The sequence below is a fragment of the Callospermophilus lateralis genome, chromosome 9 (genome assembly GCF_048772815.1).
Source record: "Callospermophilus lateralis isolate mCalLat2 chromosome 9, mCalLat2.hap1, whole genome shotgun sequence".
Lineage (NCBI taxonomy): Eukaryota > Metazoa > Chordata > Mammalia > Rodentia > Sciuridae > Callospermophilus > Callospermophilus lateralis.
In genome coordinates, this window is record NC_135313.1 from 25,462,089 (window position 1) to 25,480,956 (window position 18,868).

At 34.2% G+C, this 18,868-nt stretch overlaps 1 protein-coding gene across 1 annotated transcript in view; it reads right to left on the minus strand.

The window, feature by feature from the left end:
- The window catches only part of Cps1 (carbamoyl-phosphate synthase 1), a 112,599-nt gene extending 94,471 nt beyond the window's left edge, over positions 1-18,128 (minus strand). The window contains exons 1-3 of the mRNA XM_076865932.2: positions 18,003-18,128; positions 3,155-3,264; positions 57-201 (exon numbers count right to left, since the gene is read on the minus strand). Of these exons, the coding sequence (XP_076722047.2) occupies positions 57-201; positions 3,155-3,264; positions 18,003-18,128 (381 nt within the window). The remainder of the gene's footprint in view (positions 1-56; positions 202-3,154; positions 3,265-18,002) is intronic.
- Positions 18,129-18,868: the final 740 nt, after the last annotated feature.

Consider the following 18,868-nt stretch of genomic DNA (forward strand, 5'->3'; position numbering starts at 1 on the left):
CTAGATTCTTCACTGCTGCACATTGAGACTGTTTAAGTAGTCATCAGTAATACTACCTTGATTCCATCAGACTCCAAATATTTGCTAAGTCCCAGTTCATCCCGTGCCGTAGTATCTGGGGCTCCACCATTTCCAATAATAGGGTTGGCCATTGTTAGAATCTGTCCCTTGTAGGCAGGGTCTGTTAGGGCTTCAGGATACCTGGGTAAACATGCAAAAACATTATCAACAACAACAAAAATGTGTATATCTACCAAAATTACAATTTACGTACATACTCTGAATTAGTTAATCTTTAAAAAATTGAAGAATGGGAGATTAAAATTCTACAGCCTATCTCAATAATTTAGCAAACCTGGGGAAATTTTGTGGTAATATCAAATTAGTATATGGTACAATTAATATGAAAAGAAAATCTGTTAAGTACTACCACATATTCTCATATAATTTTATTCCATAAAGTTTTTAAAGTGTTTGAATTCTTGTTTAAAATCATTTATAACATTTTTATTTTAAAACTATCGCTGCCCTGTTTAAAGTTTGCAAATAATCTGAAGATTTCCATAGCCTACCAGACATCAGTAAGTCCAAATTGATATTTACTGTTGAGGACTGCCAGTTTCACCAAGATATGAACTGCCAAAAATTGAAAAAAATATATGAATATCTTTTGGGATAGCAAAGAGTGTCCCAATCATGTTAGTGAAAGTTGCATGAGTGTGTGTGTTTATTAAAACTCAGTAAACATTAAAAATGAGTTAATAGGTGCTGGGGATATAGCTCAATTGGTAGAGTGCTTGCCTCACATGCACAAGGCCCTGGGTTTGATTCCCAGTACCACGCCAAAAAAAAAAAAAAAAAGTTAATTTACATGAAAGAAGAACTCAATAACATTGAATTTTTAAAATATTTTAGTTTTAGAAAGAAATATACAAAGATAGCAGTTTTATCAACTTAGGAAAAATATTCAATCTCACAAAACCTAACCTAAAGCATTTCTGACCTCTGAATTAAAATATTCCATGCAACTATTTTAAAGTACTGATTTAGAATTAGGGATGCAGGAAGCTTATATTTTAAAGTTGGGGGCTAAGAATATACAGATATATTCCTGATATGTTATCTATAAGAAGCATCATGAATAGAAACATCCTTCCCTTCAACAACAATATTGCAATTGAGTTTCTTCTCTACCCTGTTACATTTTCTCTTTCTGAAGACTGAGTTAAGACAAATCTTTCTTGTGGATTTCTACTGAAAGTGAATTTACGTGCTGAGGGGCACAGAATCGACAACCTTGAAACTAATAAAATTCCGCCCAGGCAGTAGTCAACATAAATTCTTCAATCCCATTCAGACTAACTCCTACCAGAGCTAACTTTGTCAACAGAACCCTCTGTCTTTCAGCTCCGTGATCCCTAGGGTGACTCAAATGTTGTGGTATTAGCCACCATCTGCTAATTTTTTGAATGCCTCTCACCTGTCAGGAACTGATACTTTTTAGCCAAGGCTTACACACAATATAAATGTATTTCTTGAAGATGAAAAACAAAATAACCCCTTTAATTATCAACCACATTACTGAGTGGGCCATGTCAAGAATGAAAGCTGCATTTCTCAAAGGAAAATAGGATCCGTGGACTAATCTGATAAATGAATGCATTTTTCTACATCACAAAAAAATGTTTAATGAATTTGACTTTTACTTCCCTTTCTGTCTTTCTATAAAAGAACTAACTGACCATTCTCTTTAAATATACACTTACAGTATTCTCTAGTAAATGAATAAATATGGCTTGTTCCAGAGAACTGCAGTGTTGGAAACAAATTAATCCATCAGGTCCTGTTTGACTTTTGTGATGTGACAAGATTTATTACCCGTAATCTATCACCAAGAAGAAAACTCTAGTGCCCTCCATCATTCTGATCTATATTAAACAGTTGTTTGTTGGCAGGTATATTAACACAGCTAGTAATTAGTGCTGTCGAAAAGCTTAAATAATTGCCTGGTGAAGCAAAACTTTGCAAACAGGTTTCATACACTGTAATTTAATGTTCTCACCAGTGGAAGTATTTTTAAAAAAACATCTAATATTCTTCATTTCACACAGAGAGGCAAGAGTTTTTTTAAAAAAAAATGTACATTAATAACATGATGGCTGTTGGGTCAATCAATATCTTCAGTTAACCAAATGCCCCCATGTCTTTATGAGGCTAACTTGAACTTCCCTTAAAAAAATTAATCAAATGTTTCATAGAAGGTCATTTGGTTGAATTTTCTAATGGAAACCTTTTGAAATAGTGTAGTAATGCTTTTTTTTTAAGACTCATAATGTTTAAATCCCTGGCTATAAATTACCATCTAATCCAGCCCCCTTACTATTTAAATAGGGAAAACAGAATTCAGAATAATTAAGCAATGTTCTCACTACCACATAATCAGTTATCATTAGAACTGAGACAAGAACTTCAAGAACTTCAGCTTCCTAAATAAGCATTTTTAACTAGATAAGCCCAGCCACATGATTTCTGTAGCCAATCTTATCTTCATTGCTATATATCACTTAACAGCTCTTACTTCGTTAAATAATTAAGAACTGTTAATTATTTAAAATATTAGAGCTGTGCACCTACTCTCTCTCTCACTGATTATTTTTAAAGCAATAAGTGTGTCTGTCAGTTTGTCTTTCTTATTAAAGTGCAAAATGATAAAAATACCCCAAGAACTGTCGTATTTCCTTTTACACATGCAAGGTTGAGTTTTCACTAATGGAATGGCACTGGAGTGTGCTATTCTCTGGTCCAATCTTCACCTTCATCAGATCCATACCTTCCCTTCCAGAAGCATATGGTAATTTCACATAACCCATGTCCTCACAACATGTTCTTAGAATTAATTTTCTTCTCTGCCCCCTACCCCTCACCCAGGTGCCACCAGAGTGTGCATGTGCTCTTACATTTAGAGTAGAAGAGGTATGTGTCTGCCCCTCCTTTCAGGGATGGCTGCAGTAGGCTAAGGGGAAGACACTGTGCAACTACAGGGCAATCTATAGCCTGTTGGTGCAGGGATTTCAATTTACCACTAGGAGGAAGATTGCCCAGTTATTTCTCTACATAGTGGAAGGATAAAGCCTTGAAATGAAGCATCACTCACCCTCCCAGGCCAGTATTAAAAACCACTTCACCAGCAACCGAGGATGGATGGCCAAAGGAGTAACCTTTCATCTTAGTTCCATCTTCCAGGACAATATGTGCTGTCTGTGCCTGAAGAAACAGTGGCATGAATCTTAGCACAATGTTAAATACAAAACACACACACACAAAAGAAAAAATCCAAAGAAAAATGACACAAGCATATTAAATAAATGCACAGTATATTTAATGAAACTATGTTGCCCAGATTTGAAATTTCGCTTCTGTTACTTGTCACTTTTTCTCTTGTCACTGGTAGGTGTTTTGTGTTGCTTCAAAGAGGAACTGAAGCATGTCTATATCTTGCCTATTCTAAGTCCACTTGTAGAGTTGTTGACACGCCAGAAATATTTCAATTTAGCTAGAATGCCATGGTCTATCTTTTCCTCCTTAATATTCCCTAGCTTTGCTCAAGGATAGCTGTAAGGGAAGCCTATGCGTTTGCAAAAACATTGTGAACTGTAGCATACAACTTCTCCTTGCTCTGAGGTTTAGAGCTAGAAGGAATCTTCAAGATTATCTATCACTGTGTTCCACGGAGCTCTTGTGTTTGATGGAGTTGTCCCAAGGGCTGCCCCCTCCACACCAGCTTTATGGTCATGAAGAAGCTGAAGCTTTATCACTCTATTAATACTGATACAAAAGCAAGCACTGTGTAACACTCTAAAAGCATAATGTATTTTGCTTTTTATTAGAGTTAATTATATCCATGTCTGGTTCCCTCTTAAGACTACAGGCATTCTGAATTTGATTAGTTTGCCATATTAATCTTTGAACCAGCTTCTATAAAATTCTTGGCTAAGAAAAAGGGACAATTAGAGAAGCTTATCTAAGAAGCAGACATCATCCACTCCTCATAAATACTCTAAATTCTATTGTTGAAACAATTCAAATCTAACCCTCAATTTCCATAAAATTCAGGGGAGAGAAAAATGTGTTAACACATATCTTGAGAGGCAAAATTTAGACTCTGTAAGAAATGCTATAGGACAAATTAATTGGAACATGGATTTTAAAAACAAACTATAAAAAAATCTTTGTAATAATTGAAGAAATTTGAATAACCAATTGCTGTTTGACTACATTGGTATAATCATTTTAAAAAAAGATCGCAGTAGCAACATGGTTATATTTTTAACCGTCCTTATATTTTTAAAAGATAAATAATGGAATGTTAAAGGATAAATTAATATGATGTCTGAGATTTGCTTCAGATAATCAGGACTTAGGAAATAAATAGGAATATGATGAAATCAGCTTGACCTTGAGTTAAACTGTTGAATTAAGGCTTATCATTGGGTTGTTCTTTCTGTAAGGTAAGTCATTAGAGACCTAGACATATTAATTCTCTACTTCCTGTCCCCTACAGTTTTAGGATTAGTGTCATAGTGACTAATCATTTAGTATATACTCCCAACACACACACCACACACACACACACACACACACACACACACACACACACCAACTTTGGCAGGCACAGGAACTCAAAAATGATTTCTGGATTAGTATGGAAATTATTGTATTTACATCAAAAACTACTGTAGCATTTTCTACTAAAATTGAAAGAATATGTTTAATATGTTCTTCTCAACAGGTAGTTTTATTATTTTTCTTATCAGAGGTATGACATGCAGGTTTCAAGTTTACATTTCAGAGAAAAAATTTAAAAGCTCTGTATTAAGCATTATAGATATTTATGTGTGAGTGTGTGTCTGTCCATGGGAAGGATTAAATATTTTTGCCCATTTTTGGCTTATCAAATTAGCTTTGAAGTAAACTTTTATATATAGCCTTGGAACCAGTGTATGAAATTGCAAGTTTGACACTATCTTTAATTTAGTTATGGTTTGTCTTCACAGTCACTACTTGGAGTTACTAAGCATAAAGAAAACCACATGATTAAATTTAAAATGAGTGACAACATGACATTTTGGGCAGCCATCAGCTTAACACACAAATCTGAATTCTGCTTCTGTACCCAGAAAGTCAACTTTGCATGTATTCTACATTTTTTGTCAATTACTTTTGTCTAATTTTAATTCAAGAGAGAGGATAATTATTTAGGAACTAAAAGTGATAATGTCCAGTGTATCTCCAAAGATTACTATAAGCCCTTCTATAGAGATGGATCTCAACAGGGATGTGTTTATTGAAAAAAACTCCCCAAGTGACTCTGACACGTTTCACTAGATGGAACCCTCTGGTTGTAATGAAAATGCACTGTCAAAAAAGTTTTCTATTGGAAATACTATTTTATATTCTTGAGGAAGTCATGTGTAACCAACATGCTTTCACAAAATGGAAGTGAGGGAGGAGTTTTTTTTTTTTACATAATATGTAACTCTGATAGAACCTAAGATTTCTTAGTTCACAAAACTGGGGTGTAAACTGCAGATTTCAATTATTTTCTACATACTAATTTATTTGCCCTACTCTGAGCCATGACTGCTTAAAATATCACATATAAATTTTTTTTCCTCTATCCTCTTCTCATGCAAGAACATCAAACTGACATCTGGGCTAGACACTATTCAAATATTTTAAAGAAAGTAAAAATTAACATAAGCAAATCCAACTCTTGTTAGCCTGTTCCTACAATTCTGTTTGGTATTTTTTCTTTTTCTCTCCAAGGAACTGGTTTTCTACTTCACTTTTCTTTCTCTAAAGATATATTTGAGGAGACATTTACTATTGCCTGAAATAGTTCCTGAGATTGTGTTCAATATGTCTTTTGCTCCTTTAATTATATTTTTTGTTCTTTTTGGCAGTTTTTATAGATCTTCCAATTCTCTTTCCCACTACGAATTATATTGTTACAAGGCTTCTGTTTATTGCCTACAGTACCCTTTATATTCTTCTTAACTACACTGGCCTCCAATGACTTTAAAATGATGAGTGCCAATTGACTTATCTATGAATTGATGGAGGACCTCTGAACAAAGAGCTATTATTTGGAATCCCCTCTTCTAGCTAACAGTTCCCCAAATGCTATTTCATTCCAATGCATCCAAAAGAAATCACCTTGTTACCATCATAAGATATTTTAGTAGCCTCAGTCTTAGCAGACAGAGGTGCATAACCTACAAATTGGATGGTAATGTTAAGTTCTAATTTAAGTGCCTACTGCCAGAGCACTTTGCCACTTTGAAAGCTGAAAAGTGCAAAGAAAACCTTAATGAAGGGAAATATGCACTGCAATATCAAGAAATGTAACCAAAGGATTATGTGAGTTCTACAAGATAAAGAGCATTATCATAACATGATCCCTATGTATATAATAAACATGTAATGCCAGTAAGATGTTCTAGACATTCAAGCCACAAACATCAGTGAGCTCCATTCGTGTGCTAAGGACTTCATTCAGTTCTAGAGACACATGGATGAATGTCCCTAGTCTCCCCATTTAGTTACAGCTAGACAAGTACATGTATTGTGAAATAGAGGAAGTCTCAAGAAGACTATTGCTTAAGTATCACTGAAATACCTAGAAGTACACAGATAGATAAGTTAGTATCCTTTCCTTTGGGGGATTTTTCTCTTTTTTGACATATGTCATTTATTTATTTTTCTACAATTTTCATTGGCATCTACATAATGGTGGAATTTCTTACTACATATTCATACATGCACAGAATATAACAATATAATTTAGCCAATATAATTTGGTCACTCCCCTGAACTTCCCCTCCTTCCTCACCTCCTCACATTCCTCTGTTCAACTGATCTCCCTTTGATTTTTCATGAGATCTGGGGGGTTTTTCTTTAATAAATAATTTTCTTTTTCCACCTATGCTTCAAGTAATAAAAAGTTAAAACTTCAATAAATTCTTGTCAAATTTTGAATTTAAAGTCCAAAATTTAAAGATTTCCTCAATTCTGTGATCAAATGTTGTTTTCTTGGCAAGGTCCACCTTGATTGCTCTATTTAAAATTACCATGGGGGAAAATTTTTTAAAAAATTAAATGTAAAAAATAAAATAAAATTATAATCTGCTGCCCTAGTCCCCTGTCTCCTTGGTCTGCCCTTTCTTCATTGCCCTTGTTGCTTTCTACCACAGCATGCGGTGCCTTACTTATTATCTGTCTTATCCCACCAGAAAGGAAACTTCATGTGGGCAGTGCATTGTGCTTGTTTTGTTCACCAATGAGCCTCCAGCTTACATCAGTTCCCAGAACAAGTAGTTAAGCCTCATTCACACTTCGGTGAAATTACTTTAGAAAGAAAGCCTACTAATTGTTTGGCAGAGTATTGCTAAATGACTAAATAATGAGTTTGGTCAAAAAGGGAAAGTTCCTATAGAGAAAAAATTTATTTAAGTAATACTCCAATTAAAAATAGTTCTAGCTCAGCACATAGTGTCTGATATTTAATAATACAGACTATAACAACTAATAAATAGCCACCCACTTGCTTCTAGAATGAACTCTAATTAACATGAAATTGTGCCATCACCCAAGAGAAAACTCTTGTCATCATTTACTGCTGCCTCCTAATTGCTTTGCTTGCCTCTAGTTTCCCCTGCTCTACCCATCCCAGCCAGTGCACTTAAGGGTTTCTCAACCATTTATTGTTCTCAAACTCTCTGTTTGCATGTAAGGTCCCTTCATTGGTCCATTCTCTTTAATACCTTAGAATCTTACTCTCTGTGTCAGTTCTTTGTGCCTTCAGTGTTTCCTGGTGTCCTGTTTATACTCTGCTTATCCTTGCTAGTGCCCAGCTTACACCCTCAAAGATCACTCAAGTCACAACTAATCGCTGATTATTTTAGGCTCCTGCCCCGATCAGGAGCAGTTTGTATGTTAGCTTCTATGTTAATCGCTTAAGGTATTCTTTCCCCCACTAAGTCGTGACTTCACAAACAAAAAGCCCAAATCCAAATTCAACATTGTGAATAGTGGCTTGTGATTTACACAGTACTGTGGTTACCACACACTCTGTGAATATATAGAAAAACGGAGCACCGTGGGATGTTGGGATATTAGCATGCCAACATTATGGTGCTTCAAAGTAATTCTGTGATGCCTACTGACTTACGGTTATTTTTGCTAGCTTTCACCTTTTTCTGTTGAAAGCAAAGATGGATATCCCATATACCTATAGTTTGTGCTAAAGGATAAAAGGAGAATCAGTTGAAGTTGAGCAGCAACTACTAACTGCAAGTACTTTTAGGCATTCCATACTAACCAAGTGTCATATAAGTAATGTCTTCAGAAGATTCTAGATGATTCCAACATCATTTTTTTCATTATTAATACTAATAATTGACTATTTTATTTAGAAATCAAATCCTCCATCATTAGCAAAAGAAATAAAATTGGATTCCATATACATACCCCAAACATTCTCTTTTTTCTTTTTACTTTTAACCTAAAATGCTTGACAAATTTTACTACATGTCTACAGTAGTCTACATGTCACTGGTTGTAGACTCAAACTTGTAATTTTATATGTTTATACTAAATTTCCAAATATTTTCTAATAATTGGCCCATTTTCCTCCCTCCCCAACAAAACTGAGGCTGTTGTTTTTCTCATTATTGTTGTTGAGATTTATATGTTGTGCTGGTACATCCAATAAATATTTGTATAATTATACACTCAATAAATATTTGTATAATTCATTTTTAAAATAATAATAATATAATGTTCAAATACTTCAAATTTTCTTTAGCAAGAGTCCTCATATAAAGGCACCTCCCTCTTTTTAAAAAAATTGAGTAATACATTTGAATAAAGTAAATCATTACACTTCTTAAATGAGTCTTGTAGAAGTCAATTAACCAGTCCCTGTCCTATTTAGACCCTTTGTCATAACTTTAATGAAAAGCTGTTAAGATATAAACTGGTTTACATGTATAGGTATCTATGTTGACTAAAATCCATATGCTTTTGCACAGAAAATTAAGTTAGATTTGAACTAATTTCCACTATTCTGGGAAAGGTATGTTATTCCAAATAGAATCAAGATGCTATCTATGTTGGAAAAATAGGAGAGCACATGACATCAACAAGAATTCTGGACTAATCTCCTCCCTAAAACATCCTCCCTAGCTAATAGTCAACAGAAATATACAAGGAACTGCCTCTAAAACTATTAAGGGATTTTCTCATCTAATCCTCACAAAAATACAATGAAGTAGGTAACATTAAGACCTCCATTTTACACTTGAGCTAACTGAGCCTTAGGGAAACAGAGATCATTCCACTAGTAACTGAAGGAGCAGCAATTCCTGCAGCCAGTCTAACATATTACCCCTTTTTCCTTTTCTAAGCTTATTTCTATTTCTGCTTTCCAATTTTTTTAAGTGGAGACAAAAGGCAATTCAGTCATGAACTCTAATTTAATTTATTTATAAGAACTTTAATTCAAAATTGCCATGGATAAGCCACAACAAGACCCAGGTCAACTAAGAATTACCTGTCTATAAATCTGTAAACTGTCATAGTGAAATGCCAAGTCATTAATTATATTTTATAATCTGAAGAGAGCCCAACAAGTTTGGAGAATTATTCACAATGACTCCAGGCCCTGAGTAATCAAGCTCATGAGACTTTTTAGGACCAAAGATGCTGAGGCAGGTAAGGAGATACTCCTTCAAATTCTCCCTCCAGGAAACACTTGCTGCCTGCTGTCTTGAACCAACGTTTAAATTGTATCTGCAATTAATATTATTATCTCCACCTCTTCAGAATTATGTTTGTCCTCTCCTACGCATATAAATATACCTACAAAACATACTAACAAGCTACAAACACAAAAAAAGTTAGGCCAAGGATTATAGCAAATATGACTATTAAGGAAAATGCATTAAAGCCAGTTTACATTCTAGTTTGTTTCTTTTAGCTTGTATGTATTGTAATCTGGGAGTCAGTAGGATTATAAAATGTGTACTCAAAAATTGGGGTTCCTTGTTACTTTGTATGAATTTAAAGATTAAAAATTGAAATTAAAAGTCTCTATAACCTACTAATATTAAATGTTACTTTAATCTACAAAACTTTAGGAGGAATATCCATATGGTTATAGATTTTCCCACTCACAATATTTAGATGGATTAAAACCTAATTTTCCTATGTGTATGTAATTACTCCATTTTTAACCTCCTACTTTATAACTTTTATTTAATATGCTGTTTCTAAATTAAGCTGAGTTACAGAAATATCTAGATAATCACCATTCTTATATTACTTTTAAAATGAACATTCTAAACTGAGTTTAATATTGATTACTAATGTCTTTAAAACCTGAGGAATCTTTCACAAATTGTAAGAAATTTTTTATGAAAATATACTTTTGCAGATAAGTAGATATTATAACAAATTCTCAATGGTTATTTTTTGGTTTGTCTGCTGAGGCATGTTGTTTCACCAAATAATGAACTATTTTATTTTTAATGATATTATGCAATGTGATACTGACATTTTTCCCAAATATCTTGAGGGTTTTTAATTTTTTTCAAAATTAAAATTTATTTTAAAATTACATTTTGGGGTCTATTTTCATTTTCTGGTAAGATGATTGATTAGTTTTATGGGGCCACAAACAAATGACCAGAATTTTGTACTTTAATACTCTCATTTTGAAAGCATGTTTTGAAAGGGTAAATGTTGCAAAAACTTTTTTCAGCATAAAAACAATTCAACAGGTACTAATTGGAGTCACAAAACTAAATTCCACTTTTAAAAGGCTTTGAAAATGTATTCCTTGTGCTATTCTCAACTGATTTGGAGGACTTAGTTTTTGGAAACAAAATTATAATCTAAACATAACGTATAATTAACCTATAAAAGTTTTTTAATTAGCCTCATGATTATTATTGTTGAATTTTTTCTTTGTATTTGCTATTATGTTATTAAAACTCATCTAATTGTTGTTTATTTATTGTTCCACATCCCACTATCAATCTGGACTAACTTTGAGAATGTTGAACATTTAAAGGAGTTTTTGTTTGTTTGTTCACTTGGATTCTTTATTTCAAGACACTGGAAACAAGTCAAAATAAGATTTTCCTTGCAGACTAAAATGATATTAGGCTTTTGTGCACATGGAGCTTAGAGAACTAGATGAGGAAAAAAATGGAAACTAAAGCAGCATGCTCTGTTATAAACACATGGGAATATTTTGGTTGAAGTGGAAGAAGTATGTCAACAATAAACAACATTGTCCTAAAATGTTCTATTTTTGTAATCTCTAATAGTCATATAAAAAAGTAATCTTTACTTATTTTTTATTTAAACAACCTGTTCTCAAAATTCAGCAAAAGAAATGAAAAACGGAATTTATCTTGTATTGAGATGAAATTCAGTATGTAAATAGGCTCTTGAGTAGACAAATAAACCCCAGAATGAGAAACAATTCAGAACATTCTAAACCCAGGTTAACCTACAACTATGGCTTCAGGTTCCTGAGCATAATAACAAGTGATCAGATTTAAAAGATCCATCTGATATTTGGGGCCTAATTAAAGTTCTGACCAGATTTTCTAATGTTTATTTCACTCTACCCACAAAAGCAGATATCCCCATCCTCGTGCTGACAGTGGCACTTACATATCTGCAAAATGGGAAGAACAGCAGCATTTCTTCCCCTGGGTACCAGAATTCACCAGCAAAATGTTCTGGATATAAAGCCATAAGCTAACTCAGCAATAAACTCCATAAAATATTTTAATATAAAACATTATAGAGATAATAATCCCCTTAAGCTAATAGTGGAAATGAAAATGATTTACTCTGGAAATCAGACCATACTGCTGTTGAGTCATTTATCTATGTTAAATTATTTGCATATCAGAAAAAGTAGAGGCCCCATGTGTTTATTTCCATTTCCACCAAGGCCTCAAGCTACATAACATATTTGATTTCCGGCCTATCTGATGTTTCTTAGCTATTGGTTTGCCTCAGTCCTGAGTCTCTTAAGAAATAAATCTGAACTAGACTTTGGAAAGAAGGAAGCCTAAAGCCAGAATTTATTTCAGATAATTATTGTGTAGATAATGTGGTAAAAAATTAAAATCATGAAGTGCTTTTTTTTGTCAATTAAATCTTATTTTATATTCCTGACATTATACTATCAAAACATGGATATTTTGAAATTCAGAATGTAACAAATTGTTACATCTTTAAAATGTTTAATGAGACTTCTCTGTAGCTAGGAATGCCTAACATCAGGATTTCTAAGCACTGTAACTTCCATAATTGATTAACCTTACAACACCCAAAGTCATCTTCCTTTGGTTAAACATAAGCCAATATGGGGCAGGGTGGAATCACAAGGTTAATTTACTTGAATAGTTCTATGCTCTGGATATTTGTAAACTAAATGCACAGATCAATGAGTAATTTTATTTTAGTTATATTTTTCATCATAAATAAATATAGTATTTATAAAATTTGTTTTGCAAAATTTTTCATGAAGTTTTAGGTCTTTTTACAAGCATTTAGTGAGTGCACGCTATGTGGTAAATTGGTGTGAATCTGAGAGGGATCTCCTTAAATATTGTAAGTTAATTCTTACTTTATGGTAATAAATTATATGATCTTATATTTAGCTCTACATCATAGAAGAAACTTAATTAGTAAAATTCTATAATGAGGCAGCAACATCATTGATTCATTTATGAGAATTTTACATTAGCCAACCATCCTACAAAATTTCGAAAATCAATGTGTGACATTTAACAAGTTGTAAAAAAGAAGAGTGTAGCCTTGAAAATATTTTCATGAGTTGAATTCATTTAGAGCACATGGGGAAAAAATCAAGTGTAAATTAATGATCTAATACCTAGTTCAGAAATAAATCTGAACTAGACTGAGAAGTCTATTCAAGTTTGACCCTGGAGCCTTCTTCAGAGCTCAGCCACTGTAAAGACCCTGAAAAATATGAGTCAAGTCATAGATGGTCAGTCTTGGACAGCAAACTCCTGCTGAAGCATGGAAGTGAGCTTGGCATGACCATCACTTAAGAGCTAATGAAAACTCTACTGCACCCCTCACCTTTGGAACAAGTCAGAAATATGGAGAAAGTCTAATGGAGATCTAAGGGCACAGTAATTCTCTGCATATTCATAGCAGTAAGACCTAATCTCACCCCTAGATCACTGGAAAGTCTGCCCATACATAAGCAAATCAGGACTCCAGAGGGACCAGGGAAACAGGTCACAACTAGGCTAGACCTTAGGCAGTTCCCACAGGGTATTCTTAGCTTTAGACCCAGGCTAGAACTAGCTAGGGCAAGGCTAATGATGCTTAGGGCACAAGACTGCAAGAGACACACCCTGACTCAACCAGAGAAAGCTTCCTTAAACTTTGCACCATAGGTGTCTGGCTCACTTCTCTCTAATGTATGCAATTTGTTCTATAACTTTTTCAAAGGTTTTTGTGTCAAAAAGCTCAATATATCAAGGCATGTTGATGGCAAACAAATGAATCAATATGTTAAAAAGGGAAAGATAAAACATAGAGAACATACACCAAAATATTTAAGAGGCCACCATCTAACTAGAAAATTAATGCACACCAAAAGTAAGTAAAGTTGTCCATCATACAGACTAATGATGCAATTGCTCATTTAGGACTGGAACATAACTTATCACTGACAACTTCAGATTGCCACAGATAAAATCCAGCCCTAAAATGTATCCATATGTAATAAAGTCTAATAAAATCCTTAGTCTTAAAAGTATGTGATAACCTTTCCCCTTCACCTACCCCTACCACTAATATGTACAAAGATACTCCAATATTATAACGAATGCCATTTCCTATGAATGACTATTAAAATGACTACAATGTAACTAAATGGTCATAATTGTAGGAGTTTTGTAGTTGCCAATTTCTAATCAAATGACAATAGACCTCCAATTTAAGCTAAATAGACACTTCTATGTTGGAAGCAGAATATAAAATCTTACAAAATGAAAGTCTCTCAAAGGGAATAATGACTCTTGGGCCTCATTCACATCAAAGTATCAGAGAGGACAGTTGGACCATTAGGTTCCTGGCTTAATTGTAACACAGGTCATCGTTTCTAAAAATGAATGGATTAACATTAAAGCCAGTACTTACTGAATCCTTTTCTATTCATAGGGAATGTAACCTTTTCCATTTAATACTTTTGATTTCCAAATTCATTTGCAAGTAAAAATAAAACTACTTAATCTTGGTGACTTTCCAAGATTTGTGAACTCAGAATTTCTAAGAAATCAGAGACTGTAATCTTATTGTCAACTTATTTTACCTATTATTCTTCATATAAACATCCATGATAGAGGAGTCTTTCATGGTTATTTACTAAATAATGAATGAATGAATGAATATGAATGAATGAAATAAGATATTCTGGTGTATGTCCCACCTTTTGGAAGTGAATATTCTATACTGAAGTTTTCTTTCTTTCTTTTTAGATTATTTGCTTTATGGTCTTTGAGTTTGATCCATTATAAGAAATATCTTCTTAGAAATATTTTTAATATTGAAGCAAAGATGAAAGAATCATTGTTATATGTGAGAATTCTCATCATATATCTTATCATTATAATAATTTGTGGTACATAAAAAACAGAGGACACTGTTCCAACCTTCTGTTAGGTCTTTCTGCTAAAAATGGTTAGAACAGAAAAATTTTAAAGTATCCACTTTTTGTTTTAAGGGTTTTTTTAATAGGTCTTAAGCATTAATCATATATGATGACCACACAATTCTTTGAGTAAATCAAAAATTGTTTCCACACTACAGATGACAAAATTTAGGTTCTGAGAATACACGAATGACCAAGGTCAGAGCACCAGGAAATATGTAGCAGAGGTTAGAATCCAGATCTTTTTATTCCTCATCCACAGTATTTTCACAACCCTGTTACAACTGGCTGAATGTAAAAATAAATGCTGAACATTTTCAACACTAGTAGGAAAAGATTATAGTCTCTAAAACTTCATATTTTATGGTTGTTGCTCATTTTTACTTTGGATAACAAGTTCCTTTAAAATATAGAACACCTTTAAACTCTTTCCTCTTCCCTGTAAGTGAAATATGACTGCATCTGTTAGACAGGCACGTTCTATAAATATTAGCCACAAGCAAATAGGCTAGAAAACACCACAAAAAATACTCGTGCGTCAGCGCTGTCGTCAAATCCATCCTTTCCCTCTGTAGCCAAGGGAAGAGGAAGGGTGACCTCCAAGGACACTGAAAAAGCAACCCCACTTGCAGGGCAACAGATCTGACCACAGGGTGTCTTTCACAATCCATTTGCTAACTGTAACTAGCTACCAGGCTACTAACCTTTAGAAACTCTTCTCACTGCTCTCCACTGACCATTGTGCAACTACATCCTAACAATTTTAACTATCATTCAGATACAATGCCCATAAATTTGGACAAATCTTTCTTAAAGAGTTGAGTTTTTCAAGGGGAAGAACTGGGAGTAAAGTAGGTGGAGGATTATTTCAAAATAAGCAAAAATAACTCAGGTCCTCTTGGACTGCCTGTGGAATTTTAATTCACTATCGTGAAGTTCAAGAACTTCTATTTTTCATGGCTGGCACTTTTCCAAAACTCCGGCCAGTTATGACTGAGTGTGAGTAATGGCTTTTACACCATGAAATGATGGCTTATTCCTCCAACAAAGTTGTCCTTCTTAGCGTGCACTGAGGCAAACCCTTAAAACAGATCTGCAAGCTAGAAGAACTGTTTTCCCAGTGGTCCATCCACATAATTAGATCGCTCTGCTGTGCTTAGGGTTGGAGTGGTTGTTGTATAGAACACTTATGGTGATTTTCAGGAATGGCTTCTAAACTCGGTCACATCTAGCATTGTAAGTGGTCACTTCTCTTTCTTTCTTTCTTTCTTTCTTTAATATTTTATTAGTTGTCAATGGACTTTATTTATTTATTTATTTATATGCAGTGCTGAGAATTAAACCCAGTGCCTCACAAATGCTAGGCAAGTGTACTACCACTAAGCCACAACCCCAGCCCCTGCTCATTTCATTTCTGTTTCTTATGTCTGACAGAGACACACCTGTCCTTACCTACCTGCTTCTGTGACAAGAAAAAGATATTCCATGTGACCTGGCTTTGAATTCTTAAAAGATAACCTATAACCATAAGGGATAATATTTTCATTACTATTTATTGTCTCTGAGTTGACAGGTAAGCACCCCTAAGATATTACTAGTACTCAGCTAAAGCCATATATTCACCATCATAGTTTTTATATAGTTACTTTATCTTGGAAGATAGTTTAGGATATTCTCCTTCTGGCTCTCTAGTTATAATTAAACCAAATTCAAGAAAATGGGTTTCCTTGGTTTAAAATGGTAGTTTCTTATCCTCCTGTTAGAATTTTCTCAACGAGGAAGGCTGAAGTTGTTAAGATACCACTAATGCTACCTTACCCATCCTCTCTGCGGAAGGGGATCTAGTCTCCCTCCCCCACCCACTTCTCTCTTCCTCATTCTCTAGCCTACCGTCTCTTCCTTTGCCGTGTCCCCCTGTCCCTCTCTCCCTCTCTCTTCTTCCCCTTTATTGGCATTCCTTTCCCACATATATCCCTGGAGACTACAAAAACCTATGACATTGTTTGGTCCTGCAGTTGTCTAAGTAAAACACACTGGATCCTAATTTGAGAAACCTAAGCAGTAGAAGCTGTGGAAGCACCTGGAAAGTTTTTAGTCAACCTAGTGAACACATAAAATATAAGCAGAACACTCAAAACTATTCTAACCAATCTTGACAACAACATATATATGAATTTTTTTCTTCTACTTCACATTTTACAGCTCTTAAAAGAAACAGTATATTTAAAGCTACTGTGATTGCTTAAACTTTATATTATGTAAAGATGATTTTCTTTGGCAAGGTGCCAATGGAGTAATTTCAGACTCCTCTGGCAACAAATGTCTTCATAAAATTATAGGAAAGGGATAAGGTCCCTACAGAACTCCTAATCCAGTGGTGGGGAGGGGGCAATGCAATGCTCCTTTCCTGGATTTAGCCCTCAGTCATAGATACACTTGCAGAATATGAATTATCAACTGCTGTTTGCCTTAGCATCTTTATGTACAAAGTGAAAACAACAAATCTGACCTTCTATAAGAAGGGCTATGAGGAAAAAGAGAATGCTAAAGTCGTATCTACATGATGACCTGAAAATACCCAAATTATGTAGGTATTTTACTTCTAAATTTAAAAAAAATATATATTTCAAAAGGGAAAACTTTCCAATGAGCCATTACAGAATAGGAGCTTAACCCACTAAGTACTGTGCATGACTCACACACATAAAAAATGACTCCATTTTTTTTTTTTTAGACCCAAACTAAGCAATGAAATCTAGGTACAGACAGAACTATAAAAGCTTTTTAAAATAATTGTTTTTTAACTCTATGTGCTATATGATTACATGACCACTGTAATTCTACATCAGAAGAATGAGAAGTTCTACTCCATCTATGTATGATGTGTCAAAATTCATTCTACTATCATGTATAACTAGAATGAATTTTTTAAAAAAGAGTATCAAAATTTTAAAATATTTATTTATTTTCTAGCAGTCCACTTACATTTTACACTTCCCAAGAATTGAGACCATTTTTTATTTGGGGTAACAATTATTGTAATAGTACTCAGAGAAGATAAAAATGAGCATTTGCTAAATCAATAGATTCCACAGTAAAACAAATAGAAAAAAAAAAATAGCACTTTCGAACAAGTTCAAATCTGTTATCATCTTGTGAGAAGCACCTCTGCTTTGGTCCTAAACTGTGCCCCAGACAATGATATCAGAAACAAGGAACGTGGAATTACCTTGACAGAAAGGAGCCTGATACCAGGTCTGGAAAACTTCCATTGTTGCTGGGCAATCACACTGGTAAAGCCAAAGCCATTCTTCAGGGTCCTCACCACTTTGCAAGCTGTCAAAATCCTCGTCATTTTGAAGCTGAATTGTGACTAAAATTCAATGAAATCACGTATATTTATGAGATTTTAGTTATAAGATTTTCTTAATTGAAATGAAAAAAAAGCTGGGGGGGTGGTGCAGACAGGGCTCAAGGCTGACTGCACAGCGATAACTGAGTTTCCATTCATTCTGCCATTAAATGTCTTTAGCCACAGCTCCTCCTTCTCCTAACTCCTCCTCCCAGGTGATGTCCAGAGATGTTCCATGGACATGTAATACAAATTGCAACACATCAAATACTACCTTCTCCTGCTGAAATAATGCTAGAGTTGTAGAAAGCCAATCATCCATCAAAGGAATTGCTTATGCAGCTGAATAGAATGACCTAGGCACAGTGGACAACCTTAGGAATATCACTTACGCTAAAGAGCAGCACCTCTCCAGTGATGCTAAAGATCAAAGACTTTTACTTGTGTTACACGTGGTGCCTAATTTACCTCAAAAGAAACTTTGGAGTCCCCCCAAAAAAACTTTAGTCCTCACCATTTTCTGCATGGAAAAAGGTAATGGGAACCATAAGTGGTGAAAAAAAATCATCAGAATAAACTTTTCTCCACAAAGTAAACCCATCTTCATTGTTTTGTAGGTTAGAAGAGTGGCATATTATATTCTTACTATTGGTTTCTTCTGTGTTCCAAGTTTCAAAGCTATCATGTGGGACCATGTCTTAAAGGATGCAAATGCTTAGAAGATGGAATGGGAAAAGAGACCA